Here is a 17,640-nt window from a genome sequence, read left to right on the forward strand (position 1 = left end):
GGAGGAACCTTCAGTTCATATCCTGCCTCAGCCATAAACTCTATTTGGTTTAATAAGAGGTTGTTTTCTCTCTCGTTCTCAGTCATTTATAAGATAGGCCTGTGTTGTTGTTGTTGCTGCCTTTCCCGTGTTGCTACTGGTTTACCGTCTAAGGCTGCTGTACCTATTATTTTACTGTGCCAAAAATATTTCTGCAACTTGAAGATCCAAATTCTGCCATTGGTTGTCGTGCCAAAGTAGTTGTTTTAATCCATTGTCCATAATACACCTAGGGCTTGGGCAACTGCTTCTCCATCCTAGGGCCAGTTCATTAAAATTAAGATTTAGAGAGAAAATACATGCCCCTTGCAAGTGTGTGCTCGCCTTCTCTCTCTCCAGTTCTTTAAATAAAAATGACCAGTCCTTACAATTTTTTTAAAAAATCCTCTTGATTTTAAACAAAACTTGTTTCCGTGTTGCCATACTGCAGGTCTAGACAGCTGGTGAACCTACCAACCCAAACCTTGCTTACCAGCCTTGTATTGTGGGTTGTCTGCCACTTGACCTGTGCATTTATAGCCGCTATCAGGCAGCTCTATCAGGCTATATATTCTTCTGCCTGCTGGGCTGTTTGTTCAGCTTGGTAGGCCAGAAGTTGTACACACCTGCTATACTGTTTGGAAGTATTGCTGGATAGAAACTCTCATAACATCCACCATTTTGGGGAATAAATACTCTCCTCCTCCTCCCGCTCCCCATAAGTACCTGGGCTACACTGGGTTACAATACATTTCACAGATGGACAAAGGGATCCTTACAGAAAGGACTTTGCCATTACTGACTTCTGAGGACTATGTACTCTGCTGCAGACTGTACTCATTTGCTGTGCAAGTAGCCTGCCCAACACCACTTTAAAAGCAAAAAAGGGTGTTTGTTCATTTGGTTAAAGATGCACTAGGAAGACACACTTGCGGTAGTACGTTACCAATAACTCAAAGGGAATCTTGCCAGCTGCAGAATGTGAAATGGAAAGCTGTATCAAGTGTGATACTTCAGCGTTCATTGACATTCATGCCGACAAGAATTTCAAGTCAGAGATTTCACTTCTTAAAAGTCCTGTCTGGGGTGGGTGGGACTGAAATGCCACAAATGAAGAGTTGTGTATGCATACTAAACAACATTTTTTGCAAGGCATCCCCCAAAGGCAAATGAGAGAGAAATGATTTATCAGGGAGAGGTGCCCAAAATAGACTCTGCTGGAGCAGAAGAAATAAAAAAAACAATTTGAAAGTCTGTGGAACTTGTTTTGAGATTATTTTCAGATAGTTCTCAGCCACATGGTAAACCTGAGCCCACCTGTTCATTGTTTTTAACCTACTTATTAGTCCCACCTCGCTTATTGCTTCATTCCCGCTGAACCTTGGACCTGACTTGAATCACGCTTTCTTCTGCCAACAGGAATGTGTCAGTTTCTTCCCCACTGTCCAGACTTTTATCTGATTGGGAGCTGCTGGGTTGTGTGTCTGTGGGATCGGTCACTTGGCTGCCACTGGGCTCCTTGGCGTCATGTTGCCGATCCTCTAGAGGCGAAGGCTGGTTCTGCTTCTCTTTCTGGTGCTTGTCCGTGCAGGAAAGAGGGTTGCGTAAACGGCCCGCGTGGGAATGGAGTAAACATGAGGAGAAGACGCCCATCCCAACCAGAAAAACAAGCTTGTTTCTCTCCTGCTCTGAATGTTATAACTGGCCTGTTATTTCTTAGTGCCAATCTCCCTTCCCCCGCCCTCCGCTTTCAAGGAACAAAGTGCAAAATCTCCAGTGCGTAGCAAGTCTAAAGAATGGGCCTTTCCCCACAGAAAGCCTTTAAAGCTTGTTTCTATTCGGTCCCTATTAAAGGAAGGCTATATTAACTATACAGTGGTACCTCGGGTTACGTACGCTTCAGGTTACATACGCTTCAGGTTACAGACTCCGCTAACCCAGAAATATTACCTCAGGTTAAGAACTTTGCTTCAGGATGAGAACAGAAATCGTGCTTCGGCGGCAGCAGGAGGCCCCATTAGCTAAAGTGGTGCTTCAGGTTAAGAACAGTTTCAGGTTAAGAACGGACCTCCGGAACGAATCAAGTACTTAACCCGAGGTACCACTGTACTTTTATAATGTTTCTGAGTTCCGTTTCCTAAGGCTGCTCAAAGCGGCATGGTAGCAAGAGAAAAAGAAAAAGGGGAAAAAAACATTTGCACTTGTTTAAAATTAACTTGCTCCTCTAATGATTTAATACAGTGCAATTGCAATGAAGCTTTTTATTTGCTGTGGCTAGTTGTACAGTGGGGGGGGGGCAAGGAGTTCTACAGAGTGGGTGCCGCCAGCAAGAAAGCCCTGCTTTGTATCCTCTCAGTTCTTCCTGTGTAAAATGGCCCACGAAGCACAGCCTCACATCCAAGTACAGTGGTACCTCGGCTTAAGTACTTAATTCGTTCCAGAGGTCCGTTCTTAACCTGAAACTGTTCTTAACCTGAAGCACCACTTTAGCTAATGGGGCCTCCTGCTGCTGCCGCACCTCCGGAGCATAATTTCTGTTCTCATCCTGAAGCAAAGTTCTTAAACTGAGGTACTATTTTTGGGTTAGTGGAGTCTGTAACCTGAAGCGTATGTAACCTGAAGCGTATATAATCCGAGGTACCACTGTACAGTCATACCTTGGTTCCCAAACGCCTTGTGACTCGAACATTTTGGCTCCTGAATGCTGCAAACCCAGAAGTGAGCGTTCCGGTTTGCGAACGTTTTTTGGAAGTCGTATGTCCGACGCGGCTTCTGCAGCTTCCGATTGAGTGCAGGAAGCTCCTGCAGCCAGTTGGAAGCCATGCCTTGGTTTTCAAACTTTTGGAAGTCGAACGGACTTCTGGAACGAGTTCCTTTCTAGAACCAAGGTACGACTGTACAAGAAGGTACTTATGAGAGAAGATTCTGAAAAGACTAATCTAGATTAACCGGGACTCAGATTGAGATGGGCAATCCGAATGCACACTGGATAAGATGAGGTACAATCTGCCAGCACATTTCTCCTGCGCAAGCCTAGTGAAAATGAACTGGAGCTGCATATTTCAATAGGATTTGCGCAGGTGAACATCCCATTGCTGTTAAATGATGCAGCTGTGCCTCCCTCTCTGCTTACCCTAGTTTAGGGGAACAGTGAGGAACCTCACTGGGATCTACTGCACATGGGAGTTCTCCATTGGAGTGGGGGCTTCTCTTTCTCCATTTGGAGGAAGCAGTTTAGATTAATACAGCTTCCTCTGCAGACCGCCTTTGAATTTTGACAGGTGTCAGTCTGCGGGTGTCAGTATGACCTCAGGTGGATGATCCCACACACCTGTCAGAGTTGGTCCACAGCGGGTGGGGGAGCTAGGGACGTGGTCCACCAGCTGGGTCCAGTTCCCCACTCCTGCTTTAGGGTAGTTACCATCTGTGGGGCAGAATCTTGCCCCATGGTAAGGCTACCTACCTCGGGCTAGGGGTGGGCAAATCGTTCTGTTTCCATTCTGTATCAACTCTGCGTGTGCTAGCCCATAAATCCTTTCTATCCTGTTTCTGTATTAATCTATGGTTTTTTTAAAAAATCACACATGGAGAAAAAAAAATCACATTTAAATGCACATCTCTGCTGCTGCTGCAAGCAAGCCACAGTTTCCCACCACCTCATCACACATAGTAATGCCTGGTTGTACAAAATACTGTATTTTTCGCTCTATAAGATGCACTTTTTACCCTCCAAAAATTATGGGGAAATGTGTGTGCGTCTTATGGAGCGAATGCAGGCTCCATGGCTTCAGAGATAGCAACGCAAAGCCTCCGGAGCACAGTGGGAGCTCTTCCGCCGCGCTCCGGAGGCTTTGTGTTGGTTTCGCTGAAGCCAGGAGAGCAAGAGGGGTCAGTGCGCACGATCCCTCTTGCTCTCCTGGCTTTGCTTCACTGGAGAGGCACTGCACAGCTTTCCCTCTCTGCGCAGCACCCCTTCAGCAAAGCGGGAGGAGAAATGGAAGGGGCTCCATTTCTCCTGCCGCTTCGCTGAAGGGGCGCTGTGCAGAGAGAATTTTTTTCCTTGTTCTCCCCCTCTAAAACAAGGTGCATCCTATGGTCGGGTGTGTCCTATAGAGCGAAAAATACGGTATATGATATCACTGGTGTCTTGATGCTGTACTAGTTTCCCCCAACTTCACTGCATCTTGTAGGGTGTTGCTTATAGTAAGGGCAGCAGTCCCCAGTCTCTCTCTCTCTCTCTCTCTCTCTCTCTCTCTCTCTCTCTCTCTCTCTCTCATCTCTCTGTCTGTCTGTCTTTCTTTATCTCTCCAGCCAAGGCCCCCATAATATGACCCATGAGGGAATGTGGCTTTTGTGGCGGAAAAGTTTCCCCACCCCCTGGGTTACTGTACGGCATCTCCCCTTCTCAGAGGCTGGGAAGAGGCCTCGGGAACACATAGGGCCTTTGAATAGCACATAGGAGTGTGGCCAGCAGTCCCCAGTGGGGGGACTCTGTCGCCCCCTGCACTGGAATAAAGCCAGCCTGACAAATGGGGATGATGGCGGAACTGTTTATAGCAAGCTGGATGTTGCAGCTTTTAGTATGTTGCTTCTTACACTAGTTTGGTTGTTGTTTCAAAAATAATTTCTTTGGCTAATGTGTTAGGGTGTTTTTTGCTATCAAGGAAGCACATGCTCAGCATTCGTTGTGTTATGAGAATTATAAGGTCTAAGATATAAAATAAATGTTCATAAATGTACCAGGCAAACACAATTATTATTATTATATTATTATTATTATTATTATTATTATTATTATTATTATTATTATTATTATTACCCCGCCCATCTTGCTGGGTTTCCCCTCTGGGTGGCTTCCAACAAAACATTAAAATACACTAATTCATGAAATATTAAAAGCTTCCCTAAACAGGGCTGCCTTCAGATAGAAACCACATGTCTGAAACAGTACAGGAAAATAGTCCTGAAACCATTATGACTCTCCCAAATTGACCTCAAACGTTCCTCTGCAAGGAGGAAGGAAATGGGAAAACCTCGCCATTGTCTCTTTGCTCACAAATCCTGTCTTAAGGGCGTATCTGTGTATGAATAGGGTGAGTCTGTGACCTGGATTCAGGAACTGAGTATTTTCAAGAATGCCCAGACTGCCCAGGTAATGCAACCAGTGACCATTATCAGGTACTCTGGCAAACAGGATTTCTGCTGTAGACCGCCTCCTCTGTTGTTGACCACCTCCTTCTGTGATGTATGTATGATGTTTCAGGGGTGTGGTCTTTGGCTACAGGGTGGGCAACTTAAAAAGTCTATATAAGGACTTGCACACCAATATTCGGGGTTCCTCCTCCCTCCTGCGTGGGGTTGTGAGTCCCCAGTTGCAACAGTTTAATAAAGATCAGGCTTCCTAGCTGCTTTGCTTCTCAATATTCTATGGTTGGCCTGTTATTTTCGCCTACAGATAGAGAACCTAGTCCTAAATAATTACATGGGCTCTTGGGTACCCCATAAGGGAAAGGGAGCAGATTTTTGTTATAACAATTGTGTGACTTCTACAAACCCTTCCTCTTGCTTTTAATTGCCTGTTATTTACATAAAACCTACCGGCCTCTTGGTTTATCTTATTCCAAGGTTTGTGAGGAAGCTATATGCTTTGTTTTGTCTATTTCTATCTGGCTTGGAAAACTTAATTTTTTCAGTTTAGTCCCAAATGTGTTTGTTCACAAACAAAGGTCGTTGCAAACCGTTGAATCTTGAGTGAGATGATCTTCGAAACAGTCGCTCCCTCCATACCTCCTCCTAAATGCCAAGTTTTGTCAAAATGTAGATCTCCTTGGCTGAGGAGCAGCAATTCTTACACACACACACACAGAGAGAGAGAGGGAGGGAGAGACTGACTGCTGGGCTGTGGAATTAATCAATAGGAAGTTATTGAAATGAGCTACCAAGTTGAAACAGGAGCCCAGCATTTCCTATAGTAACAGATAGGGCTGTGTTGTCTTTGGTGTTAGGAATCTGGAGGAGGATTTTTATTGAGGCGAAAAGGCTGTACGTGGGGAATAATGCATGCTGGTTGGTTGAATTGTGAAGAGTGGGGGAGAAGCACAGGAAGTATCGGGCTTTCTGAAAGGATGAGAGAAGTTCCTGCTTGGCTCAGAATGGCTTGGATAGATTCCAGCCTCCGGGAATGAGTTGCATGCTGAGATTCCCGAAGCCCAAATAAAATAAAATAAAATGGACTCTTTAGTTCAAACCGGTGTATGAAATCACCATCCAGCACTGCCTATTTGAGCTCTCTGTTGCACAGGGATTTAAAAGATGCCCTTTTTTCCACGCAGGGAACGTCACCTGTTGGATTTCTGCCTGACGCATGTCTTGTTTAAAGCCAAGAAATCTTTCCAGAAAAATATATCTTGGCTCTAGAGCTGGAAAAGCCTCACATTTACAGGGAAAGACAGAACTTAGCTTCCTAAAACTTGCCTTTTCTCCCACAATCAGGTGTAAAGTTTATCACCTGCCACAGACCAGAGGCCTGTAACAGAAAGACTGCTCAATTTACAAAGATCATTTTATTTTCAGTTTTTTGTTCTAGAGGGGGAAGCAGCTTGTCTATAAATAGCACGGTTCTGTATACTTGAATTAAAAACCTGTACCCCCAAGTGAATTCTGCATAATTTTAATCCAATTTGCATATACTGTATTTTTCTGTCTATGAGACGCCCCAATGTATAAGAGATGTATCTCTGTATAAGACACCCCCAAATTTTTGACATTATTTTTTTAGGGGGGGAAACATAGTCTTATACACGGAAAAATCCGGTATTTGCTTGTCTAAACTATTCTGTTTCTGCTAGTCATGAAGGAGAAAAAGTTACCATATTTTTCCGTATATAACATGCCCCCATGTATAACATGACCCCTATTTTGGGGGACTCCAAATAAAGAAAACCCCCATATGCACTATCCATGTATAAGACGACCCCCAATTTTAAACTTTAAAAAATATGGCGGAAATATAGCCTTATACATGGGAAAATACAGTAAATGGAGCACTGAATTCCAACTCGGCTTGGCTCTGCCATGAGCTTCCGAGATTCCCAGCATACTTTATCAGACCTGAGGGCTATTAACTTAAATTTTAAAAACCCAAAAGAGAGAGCTGAGATTCCCAGTGTGCTGGTTTCTTTTTCCCATTGATAATTCAATGTCTTTTGGGAAGGGTGCCTTCAGACTACGCACAGTCACGATAATGAGTATTGATTCACTGGTTTATATACCGTATTTTTTGCTCTATAAGACTCACTTTTTCCCTCCTAAAAAGTAAGGGGAAATGTGTGTGCGTCTTATGGAGAGAATGCAGGCTGCGCAGCTATCACAGAAGCCAGAACAGCAAGAGGGATCGCTGCTTTCACTGCGCAGCAATCCCTCTTGCTGTTCTGGTTTCTGAGATTCAGAATATTTTTTTTCTTGTTTTCCTCCTCCAAAAACTAGGTGCGTCTTGTGGTCCGGTGCGTCTTATAGAGCGAAAAATACAGTATGTGGAACTTTTACCTTACATTTGGAAACTTAGACTATTCTAGTTTTACCCAAGCCTTTCAAAAGGAGTTCATAACAAGGAGTTTAGGATTGCAGACATGCTCCCAGGTGTGTGGAGGGGGGATGTCCCCCTTTTCTTTTGATTCCAACCTTATTTGCACTTCTCCTCCTCCTCCGCAGTCTGCACAGGGACCGACATGAAGCTGCAGCATCCCTCCAGCCCAGAAAACCACCACGCCACCCTTCGCCACCTCTATGAGAACTGTCAAGTTGTGCAAGGCAACCTGGAGATCACTTATCTGCCGGCAGATGTGGACACGTCCTTTCTCAAGGTGGGTGTGATGGGAGAAGTTAAATGCATGTTCTCAAGGCAGCTTCTCTTTATCGGGATGAAAATGAGAAGAGGAGGAAACAGGGAAGGTGGGCACACAGTCCACAGAGTGGATAAAAATCAATGGGTTAAAAAAAAACAACCCCAAAATCGGATTTTTTAAATTGGATTTTTAAAATAAAATGCTTTTGGAGGAAAAATCTTTCTAAAGATAGTTTTCTATTTAGGTTACATTATAGTCCAAAGGCTATTCATCAGGAAATAAGGATTTGTTTTAAGTTTTTCATGTGTGCTAAAACTCTTAAGTTTTTTTTTAATTGTTTAATCACATCAGTTAACAAACGTGGATACATATGCTATAATGTTATTGCTTTAGTTAAACAAATTGTTTAAATTGTTACTAAGGAAATGGTTATTTTTTTCCTTCTAGTAAAGTACAGCAGAAAAGTTGTCCAAATATAAACAGTTAACTTATTAAACCTCACAATAATTTCATAATTATCTGTCTATGTATTTCTAATAGTATAACCAAATCAGTAATTTTTGATAGAACTGTAAAAAACTACTCTGAAAATTTATTATTCCAAAAATGAAACCTTTATCTGGTTGTAAATATTAAGATTATACCAGCAGGAATGAGTCTTTCTGTAAAAAAAAATGATTTAAATCAAGTCTTACTGACCAATATTTTAAATCAAGTCTTCCTGACTAGTGATTTAAACCGTGATTTAAATCGTGATTTAAATCAGTTTGATCCACCCTGCCCCTTCATATTCTCAAGGAGCAAGGAGGAAAGTTGATAGAGATTGAAAAGTACATTCTGCCAGGAGCAGAGGAGTCAGGTTGTGCCATAGAAATCTGCATGTCTCTCTCCCTATCACAGTGAAAGTGTCACTTAGGGGAAGGTGCTTCCAAAAGCAAGCAAGGCTGGGTTTCCACCTGTGGCTGCCACCCATTTCCTCGAAAGAAGCCACACTAGCTTCAGGTGCTGTGATTGCACCTGCAGATGAGCAGCGTTGGCAGTAATAGCCTTGACTGGGCAGCAAAGCTGTTTGATCTGGGCCCACGGAATCTGTGTTTGGGCGTCTGCTCAGCGTGATCTCGTTGTGTGCAAGCTACCTAATCTTTCAGCCTCCGTTTTCATCTGTAAAATGGCAAACCATAGTGGCTATCTCATAGGGGTGAGCTTGAATAAGGGCTTTAGAACCCCGCCATTTCGCTAAGAACTGGAAAACTCAAGATCTACCCACACTGGAAGAATGGCAGATGCAACTGATGGACTATATGCAACTGGTGGAGATGACTGGCAGAATCCGAGACCTGGGAGAAGAAAGGATCGAAGAAGATTGGAAGAAATTCAAGATTTATCTACAGAAACATTGTGATTTAGTGGAATATTAAGAAGGATGCTTGGTTATAAATAATTGGCCATCACTAAATTGGATTAGAATTTGACGATAAGAGAGATTAAGAGAAACAAAATTTGTAGGAGAACTATTATATTATATTTAAATAAGTGGTTATAAAATTGAAAATAAGATGATAATTTGCTTGACAAAAACTCATTAATGATGTAAGTGGGAGCGGGGGATGTGAGGAAGTCTAAAGATGTTATGAAATTTTGTAAAAACAAAGTAATGTTGTTTATTATTTCTGTATTTCTTTTATTAAAAACTCCAATAAATATTTATATATATAAAAAAAAAAATAGAACCCCGCCATTTCAGGTTTTCGCTTGTTTTCAAACAATACTAAAAAGACCTTTTCAGAAATGTGAGGAAATGCTGGAGAATGCGGCTTGGCCTTCTTGCTTGTACCTTCTCGAGCTGTTTGTTCTGCAAGTATGCTTTCTGCTTCTTCTGTGCTAGGGATTCAGTGGCCGATGAAAAGAGCAGAGCAGGTGTCATGGGGTTTTTGTTTGGATATATTTAAATTTCTGTCGCCAAAATGAAAAAGCAGCGAGTATTACGAGCATTTGTTGTACAGGTAATATATAGATAAATCTCTTGCACCCTCAGTGTCTTTGGCACTCTGGTTGTAACTTTTAAAGCCCTACATGGCTCAGGATCCCAAATAATAATAATAATAATAATAATAATAATAATAATAATAATAATAATAAAGTGTTTCGTTGGACTGCCTTCTCCCACAGCAATCTGCCCATCTACTGAGATTGTAATCTGAAGCCTTTTGTCTGGGTGTCCTTGCAGCTTCTAGTATGGCAGATAGCAAATGACGACAAAGCCAAGGTCACCCAGTGAGCTTCAGGGCTGAGTGGGGATTTGAACCCTGGTCTGCCAGGTCCTCATCTGACACTCTAATGTAGTGTTTGTCAAACTTGGCTCCCCTGCTGTTGTTGGTCTACAACTCCCATCATCCCTGGCTCCAGGTCCTGCTAGCTAGGGATGATGGAAGTTGTAGTCCAGCCAGAACTGGGAACTCAGGTTTGAGTCACCACACCGACTCTCCGTAAGGATGGGCGGTTCCGCCTCTTTTCGGGGGTCGCCCTGGGTGGCCTTTGGACAACTTACCATGCCGCGCAAGGAGGATTCCTTGCTCCTCTTTTCTCGGCTTCTCACATTTTCTGTCTGTCTGCCTGTCTGTCTCCAGGACATCAGAGAGGTCCAGGGATATGTGCTGATTGCCAAGAACCACGTGCGCCACTTGCAGCTGGAAAGCCTCCTGATCATCCGTGGGACCCAGCTGTATGAGGAAAAGTATGCCCTGGCTGTCCTCAACAACACTGACCCCAGCGGGGATGTGGGGCTGCAGGAGCTGGGCATGTTGGATCTGACAGGTACGGAAGGAGGGGCATGAAAAGGCGACGGGGACCTGAAAAAACCCAATCTGTCTACCTACCTGAGTTGCAAATTCAGACGTGTCCCCATTTGAATCTCCACCTCTCCCCTCTTTCCTGCTCAGTAATACGAGATTCAGGGCTATTATAAGCATTACAATGAAAAAATGCAAGTGAACGTCCTCCAGACACTCCCAGGGTGCCATAGAAATGTTCTGAGTTTTGTTTATTTCAGCATTTGCCAAAGCCCTCCTGGACTTGGAAGTAGGCCGCAATCTAAGCCATAGAAATAATAAAAACAAAGAAAACAAAGCAAATTAAAACAAGTCTTTTATACATTGCTCTTTACTGTCCCTTTCTCTCTCCCCGATTTCTTTTCAGAGATCTTGAAGGGTGGTGTGATTGTAGACGAAAACCCCCAGCTGTGCTTCCAGGAGACCATCCACTGGGGGGCCATTTTCCACAAACACAATCAGCAGAACTACACAGAGATCAGCAGCCGCCGCCGCCGGACCTGTAAGCAAACCTTGGGCTTGGCTCCTGGGCTGTGTTGGGGTTATAGAATTCTGCACCGAAATAAAATCCCAGATTTTTAGAATTTAAGTTGCCAGGAACACATTATTACGCTTCGTATCTCTGCTTGTTTCTTATCCTGTTACATTCTAGGTGAATTTTTTTTAAAACCATGTGTACTTTCTGCTAAAGACAAATCTTAAAAATTCTGTCCACAAGATAAGCTGAGGTCTGCAAGCTGTATAGGTTATGCAAATATGCTTCTCATACCAGCTTTTTTGATACTTGCAAGCCATGGAAAGGGTAGGGAATATATTTGCAGGGTTACACTTCAATCAGCAGAATCGAACCCTTGAGAGTCAAATTCTTACCTTCCAGCTTCTAAGGTTTTAGCAGGCAGTGTCCATGCTCTTTATAAAGTCATTTTTTCTTTCAATGGGCCTGGAAACTTTAAACAAACAAAGGCTGAGATCCTCAGTTCTTTCTCTTCATTAGATTACTGTTTGCTCCTTTTGCTCCTGCTTCTACAGTTTGTGGGGTTGGCTGAGCTAGAAAGGACCGTTTAAATAACAAAAAAATGTAAACTGATTTTTTGCATCCGCTACTGCATTTTGCTCTCCCACAAAACCATGGCAAACATATATTCCTTGCTGCTCATTCTTCCTTCGTTGGCACATGCCAGAGGCCTTTGAAGTCTGCTTCTACTCCTTTGATTGTCATGTCTCCGCCTATTCTAACCTCCAAATCAGACCACTGCAACACATCATACATGGGGCTGCCTTTGAAGGTGATTCGGAGTTTGCTGGTGCAGAATTCAGCAGCCAGATTGTCAACTGAGGCAGGGCAGTCTGGACATATAACACCAGTTCTGGCATGACAACACTGACCACCCATTAGTTTGCAAGCTCAGTTTTGTCCTATAAGGCAATTATGCGGCTCGGGGCCCCAGGACCTCAAGGACTGTCTCACCCCACATGAACCAACCCGGATCCTGCAATCATCACTTCAGGCCCCTCTTTGTGTTCTGCTTCCATGGGAGACTCCGAGGATGGCAATGTGAGATTGGGTCTTTTCAGTGGTGGCCCCCTGCTTGTGAAATGCTTTCACCCGGTGTTATCTTGATCTATTTTTAGGCAAAGGTTTATCTCTTTACCTGGGTTCTTGGCTTGTAATCTGAAGGGTGGCATTGCGGCCTGTTTTAGTTGGGTAGGATCAGAAAGTCCTACCTTTTATCTGTGTTTTAGATTCTTATTGGAGGTTCTTAATTGGTTTGGACCTAAGGTGCTTTGATTTGCTCTGTGAGAAAAGTGACTGTAACAAATAGAATACAGGAATATTTGGTGAGGACCACCTTGCTTTTAAGAAAGTGTCTGTTTTCCCCACTCCTCAGGCCCCGACTGCCGAAGAATATGCCTCAATGGCCACTGCTGGGGAGAAGGAAAAGGGAGCTGTCAAACATGTGAGTATCAGGCTCCTTGGGATCTGGGCTATACAAAAACTTGCAGGTTTTACACAGTATCTCTTAACAGCTTTGGAGTGCGTAATTTGTGTGTAGAACGGCGGATGGGTCACCATCCCCCAGCCTGAGCTCTGCATTCCCTTCCATGCAATCATTCGGGGGCTACATGTCAGTGGTGTGCAAGGCCGATGCTAAAAGTGGGAGGAGCAACAAGTGTGAATTGTACTGTAGGCTCATTTCTGCACACTTGTGCACACCCCTCTTTCCACCCATCCAGATGATCAAGAGGCACGTCAGAGTTCAGATATGCATTTCAGGCAGACGGGAACAGTTAAGCAAAGCATTGGCTGTGGCCTGGGGAGAGTCCCAAGGGCAGGACAGAGGGGCCTGGTGGGTCGCATATGGCCCCTGTCTATGGGTTTCTCCATCCTTGACATAGATCAGCGTGGGCCATGGGGCCCTCGAGGCCTTGGCAGCCCTTTTGGCAACATTTGATGCCTCCCAGCCCTCGTGCCGTCATTCCAAAGCTAGGTAAGGGAGACGCTGGGCTTTTGGAAGGAGGTGTGAGGGTTCTGACAGAGTTCTGGATTCCCTCATGGCTTCTTCCAAAGCCTCGTTAGCACTTTTCCAGTTTGGGGAAGGAGGTGGGAAGAGTACATCTGAGCATGTCTCTAACGCAAAGCCTTTAGAGGTCCTCTGTTATTTGCTCAGGGAGTTAGACTTCCGCTTAGCTCTCCCCTGTCCCACAAAACTCCCTGGCATCCCCGCTTCTCCTGTTCTCTCAAAGCCACCTCTTTCTCCCTCTTAATTTTCCTAGCCTGTTGCAACGACCTGGGTTGTCCCCTAGTGTAGCTGTGGCGTGCCTTATTTTCCTCTCACCCTGCTGTCACCTGGCATTTATGTGGCAGCCCAAGCAGCAGGTGCTGCTGCTGGCACCTCCCTTTTTGCAAGCTGTCGGTTCAGAGGCTACGAGATCCCTCTTGTGTTTGATGAAGGAGCTTCTGTGCCTCTGACTTTTCTGTTTTTCTCTTTGTCCCCCCCCCTCCCCCGCCAGTGACAAGCACAGTCTGCGCCAGCAGCTGTGCAAGGTGTAAGGGGAGACACCCAACGGATTGTTGCCATGAGCAGTGTGCAGCCGGCTGCACGGGACCCAAACACTCCGACTGCCTGGTGAGTGTGTGCGCGCCCTGGGGTTCTCGTTTCTCATTTATCAAACGCGCTGTCAAGTATTCTGATTGCCAGGAAAAACACAAACATTTACCTCTCGCACACACCCAACCTGTATTGGAGCCAGAGCCAGAGCAAAACAGGGGTGGAGCCCTGGTGGAACCCAAAAATCAAGGAGCAGATTCCTGTTGAATCTGGTGATCGTGAGCAGAGCTTGTTGGGATCTGGAGTTGACTGGCTTTAGAAGACATCTGAAGGCAGCCCTGCATAAGGAAGTTTTTAATGTTTAATTTTGTATTATGTTTTCCTTCCTTCTGGAAGCCGCTCAGAGTGACTGGGTCAACCCAGTCAGATGGGTGGGGTACATTATTATTATTATTATTATTATTATTATTATTATTAGCCTCTTACCTGACAAAGGTGGGGTGTTAGCCAGCTGATGAAGGAAGTGAATGGTTAAATGATTGTTTTTGAATGGGCAGTTCACCTGCAGGGGAGGAGTCTGAATCAACTACTTGTCGTCTCTCTCTCTCTCTCTCTCTCTCTCTCTGTGTGTGTGTGTGTGTGTGTGTGTGTGTGTGTAAGAGAGAGATTGATTCTGGAGTTTAAATCAACAGAGAGGCAGAGACAGGTTTCTACCAGCTGAGGAAATAATTTCTGGCTGGTATTGGGGATACAGCCTTCAGGTGAGGGCTGCTCACTGAGCATCACTGCCTGTAGCAAGAGTGCCCGTTTTACAGTCGTACCTTGGTTCTCGAATTTAATCCATTCCGGGAGTCTGTTTGACTCCCGAAACGGTTCGAAAACCAAGGTACGGCTTCCGATTGGCTGCAGGAGATTCCTGCAGCCAATCAGAAGCCGAGGAAGACGTGTCAGACATTCGGCTTCCAAAAAACATTTGCAAACTGGAACACTCACTTCTGGGCTTGCGACGTTCAGGAGCCAATTTGTTCGACAACTAAGGCGTTCGACTACCAAGGTATGACTGTACTCCCATTTATACTGTGTATATTGTGCATTGTAAATAAAACAAATATTACAAAGACGCCATAAAGCTGCAGCGCTCCCCTCCCCCCTAAAAATAAATGAAACCCTGTAGTGCTGCCCCAGAATTTGTCCCCATTTGGAAGTGGGTGCAAGGCTGGTTCTACAGACTTGGACCATGAAAAGAACGGCTTCGGAAGTTCATTGTCACAAAAACTTTTGTTAGCCTTTGTGGGGCCGCGGAAACTTGGTTGCTTTTGATCCAAGCGACTCACTTTCTAAGGTGGCCCCTGAGTGTTCAGTGGGGTCCTTCCTATGTGAAAATTCTCAAAGTGTACGTGCCTTTAAAAATAGAAAAATAGGACTTGCCACCTTTCCGTTTCTCCAGGCCTGCCTGCACTTCAACCACAGTGGGATTTGCGAACTGCATTGCCCGCTTCTCTTCAACTACAATCCAGACACCTACGAGCACCTGCCCAATCCAAATGGACGGTACACGTTTGGAGCAACTTGTGTTGCTGAATGCCCTTGTAAGGCTCTTATTATTATCCCTTTTGTTTTGTGCATGTATATGTTATTGGGGTTGCGGGTATGTGTGCAGGATTTGTGGAGCTGAAAATGCCCTGGGATAGTTGCTATCTTCTGTTTAGTCCTTAGCTATGGAGACGAGCCTGTGTTTTGCCTCAAATCCCTTTCCCCTGGGAGCCAAAGACACATGACTGAGTACTCCAGCACACAGAATATTCCTTTCATGTATGCCAGTTGCTAGTTTTTTAATTTCCCCCCACACACAACATGAAAAAGGCAACATACAAACACCTCTTAAAAACGGTTGAAAACAGCACAGAAAATAGCAGTAGACACACAGACACATATATAAAATGGTGGTGCTTTCAGTCATTTGAACAGCTGTCTGCATTCAGCAATGGTATAATCCTGATACTGGTTTACCACCTCAGTGAGAACTTGGCCTTTGTTTTCCCCCTTTCTCTATAAAGAAAAATGCCCCCCAAATGTGTGTTTTTTAAAAAATTCAATTTCTCCGCCTCTTTTTATTCAAATAAATCCCAAAGTGGCTTACAAACAAAAGATAAAAATAACACAATGGAACATCGCAAGTACATCGTAAATTGTATAGAATATTTAAAACAATCGCAAATTGCAAATAAAACAGTTACCATCTATGTAACACTATTAACTAAAAAATAAGCTGAACATCACAGTTACACCCAAAAAAAATCATATTATAGGATTCACAAAGTACGACAGCATTCATATCTATAAAACAATATCAAAACATTAACAAAATAGCAACAAAACAAAAAAGCCCTGGTGAATTTGTACACATGCTCTCCCCTCCGCCATGACTCATAAACTTTCAATCTATTCAGTGCATCAAAAGACACTTGCACAAAAATGCTCTTGGCAGCAACTCCCTTCTGAAGGATCCTTGCAATGGAGGTGTTAATTTTCTCCCAATTCCATGAAGCAAAATGGCTTCCCGAAATTCTTTTTAAGACCTTGGGTGGAGGGAGATGGACCAGAATGAGAATGTGATATAACAGGGGTCAGCAAAATTTTTCAGCAGGGGGCTGGTCCACTGTCCCTCAGACCTTGTAGGGGGCTGGACTATATTTTGAAGAAGAAAAAATGAAGAAAAAAGAACGTATTCCTATGTCCCACAAATAACCCAGAAATGCATTTTAAATGAAAGCACACATTCTGCTCATGTAAAACACGCTGATTCCTGGACCGTCCGCGGGCTGGATTTAGAAGGCGATTGGGCCGGATCCGGCCCCCAGGCCTTAGTTTGCCTACCCATGTGATGAGGTATAACCTGATGGCCATGGAATACAGGTGAGGATTTAATGGTCAGGCTGTTGCGGTACATGAGAAACATATTGGAAGCGGGGGCTCTTTTGCTGTTGTTGCATGCTGCTTTGAGCATGCTTTCCCATGGGAAAACGGCGGATAAGTGAATGGAGGATGGTGTACGTATTGCTATAATCTGCCTTGTTGCAGCACCATCTTTATGCAGTGGTTTTTTATAATTAAAAAAAGAAAGAAATGCTGATTCCAGGCTGTCATTTACTTCCTGTTGTTTTGAATTACAGATAACTACTTGGCTGCAGAGGTTGGGTCCTGTACTTTAGTGTGTCCTCAGACCAGTCAGGAGGTGAGCGTTGGCACCGTGCAAAAGTGCGAGAAGTGCAACAAGCCGTGTCCCAAAGGTAAGAGCTGGGAGTTGGCCAGTGGAGGGAGAAACACCGTTTCCAGGAAGACTCTGACTTTTCCCATGCTGCATTCCTGTTGCCCGTAGAAATGGCCAGTGTTGTAGAGAAGGCTTATGGCAGTTTTCCCCACTTCGGTGTCCTCCAGATATCTTGGACTGCCACTCTCATCATCCCTAGCCAGTCCAAAACCAGGAAGGCGAAAGGCTTGTTTATGCAAACAGTTGCAAACGTTGAAACCGATTTGTGCTCTCTTCAAAGTATTGGTTTTAACTTATTCTACCTCCTGAGTATTCTGACCCTATCCTTGACCTTTGCTCTCCAGCTTTGCAGCAGTTTCAGGAATCGCATTTGTAGGTATTCAGCCGGCGAGTCACCCTGATTTGGGGGCTCGTGGCTCTTCCTTGGCCACTAGGGGTTGCAACTGGTGCATTCAACACCCAAGAAGGACTTGGGTTAGCCCAGGCATAGGCAAACTCTGGCCCTCCAGATGTTTGGGACTACAGTTCCCATCATCCCTGACCACTGGTCCTGTTAGCTAGGGATGATGGGAATTGTAGTCCCAAACATCTGGAGGGCCAGAGTTTGCCTATGCCTGAGTTAGCCTTTC

At 44.4% G+C, this 17,640-nt stretch overlaps 1 protein-coding gene across 1 annotated transcript in view; it reads left to right on the forward strand.

Moving 5' to 3' along the window:
• The window catches only part of ERBB2 (erb-b2 receptor tyrosine kinase 2), a 51,684-nt gene that overhangs the window by 11,222 nt on the left and 22,822 nt on the right, over positions 1-17,640 (forward strand). The window contains exons 2-8 of the mRNA XM_081886210.1: positions 7,729-7,880; positions 10,490-10,676; positions 11,058-11,192; positions 12,580-12,648; positions 13,703-13,818; positions 15,188-15,329; positions 16,914-17,030. Of these exons, the coding sequence (XP_081742336.1) occupies positions 7,729-7,880; positions 10,490-10,676; positions 11,058-11,192; positions 12,580-12,648; positions 13,703-13,818; positions 15,188-15,329; positions 16,914-17,030 (918 nt within the window). The remainder of the gene's footprint in view (positions 1-7,728; positions 7,881-10,489; positions 10,677-11,057; positions 11,193-12,579; positions 12,649-13,702; positions 13,819-15,187; positions 15,330-16,913; positions 17,031-17,640) is intronic.

This window comes from Podarcis melisellensis (genome assembly GCF_964234715.1).
Source record: "Podarcis melisellensis genome assembly, chromosome: 13".
In the NCBI taxonomy this organism is placed as follows: domain Eukaryota; kingdom Metazoa; phylum Chordata; class Lepidosauria; order Squamata; family Lacertidae; genus Podarcis; species Podarcis melisellensis.